Source organism: Chaetodon auriga, chromosome 17 (assembly GCF_051107435.1).
Source record: "Chaetodon auriga isolate fChaAug3 chromosome 17, fChaAug3.hap1, whole genome shotgun sequence".
NCBI classification, from domain to species: domain Eukaryota; kingdom Metazoa; phylum Chordata; class Actinopteri; order Chaetodontiformes; family Chaetodontidae; genus Chaetodon; species Chaetodon auriga.
In genome coordinates this window covers 5,218,656-5,227,805 of record NC_135090.1, presented here as the reverse complement: position 1 = coordinate 5,227,805, position 9,150 = coordinate 5,218,656, and the positions used below count along the sequence as shown (strand labels likewise).

General features: G+C 43.3%; 1 protein-coding gene across 1 annotated transcript; it reads left to right on the top strand.

Annotated features, from left to right (window-relative positions):
* Nucleotides 1–342: 342 nt before the first annotated feature.
* tbxta (T-box transcription factor Ta) lies at nt 343–2,885 on the top strand. The gene is made up of 8 exons (XM_076755136.1): nt 343–527; nt 867–1,131; nt 1,408–1,542; nt 1,636–1,697; nt 1,781–1,842; nt 2,071–2,244; nt 2,346–2,469; nt 2,627–2,885. The coding sequence occupies exons 1-8, from the start codon at nt 343–345 to the stop codon at nt 2,883–2,885; spliced, it is 1,266 nt and encodes a 421-aa protein (XP_076611251.1).
* Nucleotides 2,886–9,150: the final 6,265 nt, after the last annotated feature.

The window sequence follows — 9,150 nt, the reverse complement described above, 5'->3', positions numbered from 1 at the left end:
TAAAAATATAGGATTTTTTGAATGGAGTTTGGTTGAGGGGAGCACAATACAACTTAAAAGGTAGAAGTCGATTTAATAAATTGTAAAAATCTGTTATATTGCAGGGAGAGGTTCAGTCTGACGTGGGGGCGGCGTTTGGAGACGTTGAACCCGGTCAGAGAAGGCGAGATGTAAGCGCACAAACCACGCCCCGCGACCCCATGAGGTCTCTGGGAGCCCTTAAATGATGAGGCCTTCAGCTACAGGGGCCAGTATCACTTGGGCCTTCTGTCCCTGTCTCGGAGTCATTGACCCTTGCACTCAAACGTCTTGGATTTAGGTCTGTCTTCACTGCCGGGAAATATGACTTCTTCCAACCCTGACCAGCGCCTGGAGCATCTGCTCAGCGCCGTCGAGAGCGAGTTCCAGAAGGGCAGCGAGAAGGGAGACGCGTCCGAGAGGGATATTAAACTGACGCTGGATGATGCAGACTTATGGATCAAGTTCAAAGAGTTAACCAACGAGATGATTGTCACCAAAACTGGAAGGTAGGTCCGTGGGGAGGCCGAGGTGCTGTCTTTGCGCACAGGCCGCGCTGATGTTAGCGTTTTTACGCACGGGGGTTTTCAGTGTGAGGAGTGTAAGTTAGTTAATTAAAAATGTTACATTTTTTTTAAAGGTGTAAAGCAGGTTTTTATTTAATAGCCAGCGGGCTCACGCACTGTCAAAAGTGCTGCTCTTCAAGTCTAAGAGGCCATGGGAGGTTTTTAAAAACGAATGAAACTTGAGCTACAATAAACGCTAAAATAACTGTGTTTTAAGCCAGCTTTCTCTAAATGCGCTCACAATCTAAACAAATTCTTACCAACTCCATCCTTGTATTCCAGGAGGATGTTTCCAGTGCTGAGGGCCAGCGTCAGCGGCCTGGACCCCAACGCCATGTACTCGGTGCTGCTGGATTTCGTGGCCGCGGACAACAACCGGTGGAAGTACGTGAACGGGGAGTGGGTCCCCGGTGGCAAACCGGAGCCTCAGAGCCCCAGCTGCGTCTACATCCACCCAGACTCTCCCAACTTCGGAGCGCACTGGATGAAAGCGCCCGTCTCCTTCAGCAAAGTGAAACTCTCCAACAAACTCAACGGCGGCGGACAGGTGAGGAGGACTGATGCGCAATGCGGATTAAAAACACAAACTGGAAGATAAATTTGTATATTTTGATATTCAGATGTATTTAGGAACTGTCGGATTTTAAAATCTGGTGTGGATAATGTGGATCATTAGCCACTTAATTATATTAACCGGTGTGCTTTCCTCATGACATCACTGCTTTTAAGTCACTTAACTGCTTTATTGTCACTTGATCTGGGAGCAATAGTAAAATGACTGGGTGAATAATCAATACTAATATGAATTGGAATTTCCCCACAGATCATGCTGAACTCTCTGCACAAATACGAGCCGAGGATACACATCGTGAAGGTTGGCGGTATCCAGAAGATGATCAGCAGCCAGTCTTTCCCTGAAACACAGTTCATCGCTGTCACTGCTTACCAGAATGAAGAGGTAAGATGTGCATGGAGGACATGTCCTCTCTGAAACTCTATTAAATTGTCTTGAATATGAATTGAAATGCTCACAGCTGTCATATCTTCACAGATAACTGCTCTGAAGATAAAGCACAACCCCTTTGCTAAGGCCTTCTTGGATGCCAAAGAAAGGTAAAGGCTCAAACCTGACGTTTCCTCAAATGATCAAGTTGGGTTTCTCGTTGCGTAGCATCTAATATTGGTTTTGATTGCAGGAGTGACCATAAAGAAGTCCCCGATCACAGTGCAGACAGCCAACAGTCTGGCTACTCTCAGCGTGAGTTTCATTTATTTTTAACATTTCTGAACAATCAGAATTATGTTCTTAAGAAAACTGCAAAGAACTTCCACTGGAGGTTTGCTCATCAAAGCATGTGTAGAAAAAGTCCTCAGTTGAGGAAGGGTTAGGTTATTATTGTGGTTACTGCACAAACTGCTTTCTGTATTCTCACGCAGAGACCTGTGCTATGCTCTATGACTTAATTTTCTTTGTGTAATTCCACAGTTGGAGGTTGGTTCCTCCCAGGCCAGAGTCCTATCTGCCCCAGCAGCAGCCCTCCTCAGTTCAGTGGCACAGCGGGCCACTCCTCCGGCTCCTACTGCGAGCGCTACTCCAGCCTGAGGAGTCACAGAGCGGCCCCATATCCCAGCCACTACCCCCACCGCACCTCTAGCACAAGTAAGACCCCCGCACATCTTTTATATGTGTCTGTATATATCCCAGGAATCACAATAAATGGGAGAATTGCAATTAAACTGTGGTCTGTACCTCATTTTCAGATAACTACATGGACAACACTTCAGGGACTCTGCCCACTCATGACAGCTGGTCTGCTCTTCAGATCCCCAACTCCACAGGCATGGGCACTCTGTCCCACACCACCAACTCCACATCTAATTCCAGGTAAACCCTTTGATTTTTATGGTTATCTGTGTGTAAGGGGCAGTTTGTGGAAACATTACCAGGTACACTCCATGGGCTGGGAAGACCCAATGATCCATGATGTGGCCATACTGGAACCTTCACTATAATAATATCTTTTTGCTCCTCTCGTCCACAGTCAGTACCCCAGCCTATGGTCTGTAGCTGGCACCACCCTCACCCCTTCAGGCTCGGCCTCAGGCTCCATACCTGGAGGTTTGACCTCCCAGTTCCTGAGGGGCTCCTCCTACACGGGCCTGACCTCCTCGCTGCCCGTCTCCTCGCCCTCCTCCATGTACGACCCCAGCCTGAGCGAGGTCAGTGTTGGGGAGGCCCAGTTCGAGAGCTCCATTGCCAGGCTGACCGCATCCTGGGCGCCTGTGGCTCAGAGCTACTGAGCAGCAGCTAAAGATTTCAACATCTCTGAAGGCCGGAGGCTTTAGGAGCAGGACTAAACCCATAAATAAAAGATCCTGGAGGAGATGTGGAGACTTCACAAGACCTGCAAGGATCCCTATTGGCTCCTATTTGTGAAAAAAGCTTAGATTATTCATTCCAGATGTCTAATTTTAAAAAGGTGTAAAGTTAGGGTAGAATCATACTGAACAAAGCTGACATGCAAAGACACGACTTCAGAGACAATAATCTCCTTCCATGTTGGACAGTATCACAGTAGAATCTTAATCTTCAGAATAGCTGCATGGTCAGAACTCCTTCTTTGCTCTTAGTAATTCTCAACATGCTTGTTACACATTTATAACATGTTTATCACACCTTTTTTTAAAAGCTCTACACAACCAAACTCAACTGAACAATCCTTGATATTTTTGTTTTTTATTTTTGAACATATGAGATGAAAGAAATGGTTTTGCTAACATAAACGTGTATATGTGTGTAAATAGAATAAATTAATGTCCAGTGTTTTCCATATAAATGTGCCTTTTCTGGTTGCAATGAATGTTTCAAGATCAGTCTGAGAGTCACAAGTGCCTTCTGCATCCTCGCAGGGTTTTGTCAGGTATAAAGACCCCCCCTGCACAAACACCTGTATATAAATATGTATTTGTATTTGAACTCATTGTTTTATTTATGTCATTTAATAATAAATTAAAAGTGTTTGTTTTCTCAAACATGGGTTTCATTTTGCCTTTTTGGTGCACACTTAGTACTTGTTTCTCAGCTTTGAGCACTACAATAAGTGTGTTGTGTGTCTTTCAAAACATAGCTTTTAATACACAGGAAGAAAAGAGGAAGAACAAAACACCATGTACATCAACAGGGAAGCATTATTATCTGTAAGGTCAAAGGGCAAACAAGGGCCACTGTGGTTTAATAAGAAAAACATCAAGGGTCATACAGCAGACAACTTAAAATAACATTTCTCATCTTGAACCCGTGGGTTTAGTCGTGAGGTGTAAGTCACTGCCGTGCAGCATCAAACCTCAGCCATCAGACTTTTAGCCCCGTTATATGAGCTTTCTTTAAATAACAGTGTCTGCACAGCTACGCTAAGTGAATGCGACTTCTCTGGCATGTCATTGAAATGAGGAGGTGATGGAGAAGTGTCCAGTTTAAGAAATCTATCAGGGTACTTTTCCATCACTGGCACCCTTTTGTTACAATCTGCGTTGTGGTGCGACATACGGCGAACACATTCAGATCTGCATGTGAGGAAAGTCAAAGGTACTGAATACGGACCCAAAATGCTAACACCTGGGATTGAATATAATAACCTGAGATATGCAACACAGCTTTGAATTATGAGCAGGAAACCAAACAAACCAAGATCAGTTTGTCCACTTGTTATTTGGACAACACAACTTCAACCACCTTCTTATCATGACAACAATGATTGTGGCACAAATTCATTCTATGTCCTATTATGAATAGAGCACAAATGCGTATAAGTGAGATGAAGAAAGGATATTTCATGGAAAAATTCATATAAGGTTTTACAATTCTTCATAAAAAGTAATTGACCCCTAAATGCACTTGAAAAAAGCTCAAATATACAGTAAAAGTACTTAACGGTTGATTCAGCTCCAGCTCATACTGGAGGCCAGTGGCTTGGCCGTGCACTCATGATGTCAGTGATGTGATGTGTGTGTCAGGCCCACAGAGGCTCGGCCCCTGAACGGTGATGGAGTGGTCCTCACCGAGGTGCAAATGAAGGCCGGAGGGTCACGGGGCCACAGGCAAACAGTAATGAAGCAGCAATGTGACCTGCAGCTGGCGGGGCCGATCGCAGCGGAGCAAAGGTCCCTTCATGAAACGCTGACATCTCTGAAAACTCCACTTTACTGCCTTTCCAAACGGAGGAATTTATCTCCATTAGCTTGAACAAAATACAGGAGCTGTCTTTGGTTAAACTGTTAAGTTGAGATGTGGATTTCTGCGGAACACCACCTTCACTTCAGATTATGAATATTCATTCAGACGAGAAGGCTGTTATCTTGTCATCATAGAAGAATATGCAAGTGTCGCCGCAGCAGTAATGAGATATGTTGGGCCAATAGGATGAACTATACAAATCCTTTGTAACAGTGGAATACAGAACTCTTCACATTGAAATTATTAGTATTCAGAGTTGTACTGAAGTAAAAGTACATAATATGTAAAAGTCTCAAACATACAAGCACCCCCAGAGCAACGTGTTATATTATTAACATACATTTCTATCATTTTTACAGGTAGATTGATGTTTAAGATGCATTTTAATGTTGTAATTGGTTGAGATGGAGGTCATTCTGCCTACTGACAGGTTTAATATATGAATTTGTAGAATATTTTAAATACTGATCATATGTTTTGTGTGTACAATCTTAATTAACAAATTAACTTTCCCTCTGAACAATAGTGAAGCAGCAGAACAAAGTAACATGAAAATGGAATACAGCAAAGTACAAGACAAACTGTAATTTGGAACAGTACTTCACTAAATGTACTTTTCCACTGCTGTTTTTCTGTTACTAATAAGCAGTGAATTATGATCGTTAATGCTGCATTATTCATTTTTTAGCACTTGAGGGAAGCGAGAAAAAAAAGGGTGAAAATAGCTGAAAACAAAAGTTCAGACAAACTATCACTGCATGTTGTGGTGACAAACAACACATCCAGCTGACACGAAGCAACATTAGCATTATTTGGAGTTGTGTCTCTGATCACCTGATGAATATAAATTGTCACCCTCCTTTTAGGCAGGTAGAATACAGCTGATTTATCAGACTCTTCTTGCTTAAAACAACTGTTGTGCTGATGGGACTGGAGCGGAGGCTCAAAAACCTAAAACAAAGCTCTAAAAGAAGCTAAAAGGTCTACTAGAACTGCAGAGTTTGGTGAAAATATTCGTTCAACAGTCAGTTGATCTATTGTTATTGTTATGAAGCTGTGGATGCTATCATTAGCATGCTAACATGCACAAGTGACAACGCTAACATGATGATGTCCAGCAGGTACATAGCAGCGTGTTAGCATGTGTGTTAGCACATTTTACTAAACACTAAATACAGCTGAGGCTGATGGGCATAATATGGAAACTTTTGACCTGATTATAGTGTGACATAAAAAAGTTAAGTTATGAGCAATTTTATTACAGTTCATCCTGTGGGGAACATAAATGTCTGTACCAAATTTCATTGCACCCCATCCAGTAGTTATTGAGACATTTCAGTCTGGACCTACGTGGTGGACTGACCACCTGAGCCTAACACATCTGAATCTCTGACTGAACTGGCTGTGCTTGAGTTGCATTGTGGGTAACGTGGTCAGCTTTTGACAAGGAGAACAATGTGTGGAATAAGGGAGGTGATAGCTTTGATCCTATGTTTTAAGCTGTTTTAAAGTAGACTAGCTGTTTGGCATTTTTCTGCATCTGACGATGCTTCTGAGGTCATCAACATCCAGTTGCAAGGAGGTAAAAAAATCACAGTACCTCTGCAGTAGATGTAAATCCATAATCCTGTAAGGATTAAAAAAATGGTGTGAAGAAAACATTAATGCTGAGGAGGGAGAAGAAAGGATTTCTCTCAGGATGTCATTGTATTTAGAAGAGCAATGTATGAGTTATTCATTTTTAACATTTACATATATGTTATGTACACATACAGTACTGTGCATACTGTATGTATGTACTCACCGGTATTTGTGAATCATATTGGCTCATCACTTCTTCGTAACTCTGCTGTGTCTATGTCATAAGGTGAGTCTCTCCGAGGTACTTTTCTTTATAGCTACTGAACTGGAGTTTGAAGTTGAATGACTTCACTGTGTTCAGTACACAACAAAAGTCAAAAATAAGAGTCACTGAGCCCTGTGTTTCATCTTCAGTGTGTGTGTGTGTGTGTGTGTGTGTGTGTGTGTGTGTGTGTGTATGTATGCATGTGTGTGTATGTGTGTGTAAGTGCCTGTTTATGAGCAGTTGTCCAGACTTGGTGGGGAGGATGTTTGCTGATGGTCTTTGCTCAGTCTGGAGTGATAAACAGGTCCTGCTGGGCCCAGAGCCATCTCTGCCCTCCCTTGTGGTTGCATGTGTGTGTGTGTGTGTGTGTGTGTGTGTGTGTGTGTGTGTTGATTTGAGGACCCTGAACTGACTGAAGCCTTTGTCCTCCAAGATGGCTGATCTGCTCTGTACACCCCAGCCTGCAGCCTGTGTTGGCCTTCACTAATTGACAATTGGAGTTTGACTTTGCACGCTGGCCTCCTCTCCACCCCTGGAAGTGTGTGTTCCAAATACGCTTTACAGAGTGTGCTCAGCACCCAGGTGTAGAGGACGGAGGACTCTAAACAACACACGCAGATGTTGGGTTGGGTCACCGTTGCTGTTTTTGTGACAAATGAAGTTAATTAATTACATCAACTTAAAAGAATACCAATCGCTGAAAGACAGAACGGAGATACAAACAGGGACCAAAGCTGTGTTTTCATCCACTGGGGCACAGTGAAAATCTAAATCTGGCTGATGAAGAAGGTGCCATCCCCTGTCCCATCATTGTCCTGGTGTCCCCTCACGTATCCCTCCTCCACTTCCAGGAATAAGCCACCGAGCAGCCTTATGGAAGAAGGCAGAGGGGTGAAGCGGCCTCCACAAACACTACGATTATGACGGTGAGTCACATTGTGCTGGGCCTTGCGGGTGATTTACGAGGGGGCCGCTGCCAAAAAACAAGTTGTCAAGTCTGGAACAGCGAGTCAGCGCAGCGGCGGGGAGGTGTGTTTGCAGACCGCCCCCTCGTCCACCCAAAAACCCCAACCCCGTCCCTCTGATGTCTGTGTGTCTTCGTTAATGAAGAAATTCTGGTACCTTGGTGAGACATTGCTCTCAGCTGAGCAGACTCTGCCGCCTCCGTGCCCTCAACCCCTGCACAGTCATACAGCCGCCCCACCCATCCGCAATCCCATCAGGCCTCTGGCTTCACCTCCCTCGCAGTTAATGGAACTACTGGAAGTTGGGCCACTGCAACGGCTCCCAATCTGTGGCAGAATCCTCACATTTCATATTGCTAGCGAAATTTTAGTACACTGATCAAATTTCTGATGCATAGTAACAACTGATGGCTGACAGCATGTCTTCATTTTTTAATGTTATTATTAGCTGTAGATTGCTGTCAAGCTTAGAGGCAACTCTGATATTGTATGTTTCCCATGTTTTTTCCTTTTAGACACATTTCTGGCAAATTTTAAGGAACACAGCCGGACACAAACAATGGACATAATCAGAAAGAGGAAGCGAGTCATTTATACATGAAAATGACTGAAAACTGACCCACAAACTGTTTCTTTGGAAGAGGTTTGGGTCATAGGATGTCAGAACTCTTGCAGATAAACCTCCACTGTAGAGTAAATTCTCCACATGAACGGCCTGTGATATGCTCTATGTGGTAATATACCTCACAGCCCACAAACCAAACATGGTGACCTGCACTCTGTAGTCAGCAAGTCAGTCTTTGCAAAAACGCTACTGTCCCGATGAAACAGATGTCCGAGGAACGTTTTTGAACTACATGAGCAATTTCACACATTAGGAGGACTTGCTAGGCAGCATAAGCTAATGTATGTTTCCAGCGGTCACCACAGCGATGGTGACAGTCTCTCACCATCCCGACAGGCCAGTCCAGTTAGCTGTGGACGGTCACACAGGCAGAAAAGACTTGTAAGCAAACTGGCCTTCAGTGAAGTAGCATTTAGCAGAGGTGCATGATATCCAGTGTGGTCTGAGTGAGAAAGCGTGTCTTTCACTCATTGGTAGCAGCATGCTGATTATCCTCAGGGTTCAGACGAACTGCCGATCACTGCATTCACGCAAGTCAGTACCATAAGAGTACCGTCCTCAAAGAGTGAATTATTGTATATAAATATGTCTGAATGGTGATTATGGTGGACTTCGTGTGATTTCAGTTTGAAAGAAAGTTAATAGTAAGAATCCGTTCATTTTACCTCCACTTACAAACTTAAAGGGAAAACCCAATAATTTTACACATCAAAGTCGGGTTTAAGGTGATGGGAGTACTACTGCAGATAGTATGTGAAAAAAGTTGTGTAAAATACATAATAATATATATAGAAATTTGACTTGACTTTGTAATATAAAGCTATAATCCTTAAATTCTTCATGAAACTGGTTTGATATTATTCATAATCAGCATTTTTTCAGCAATACCCATCTAC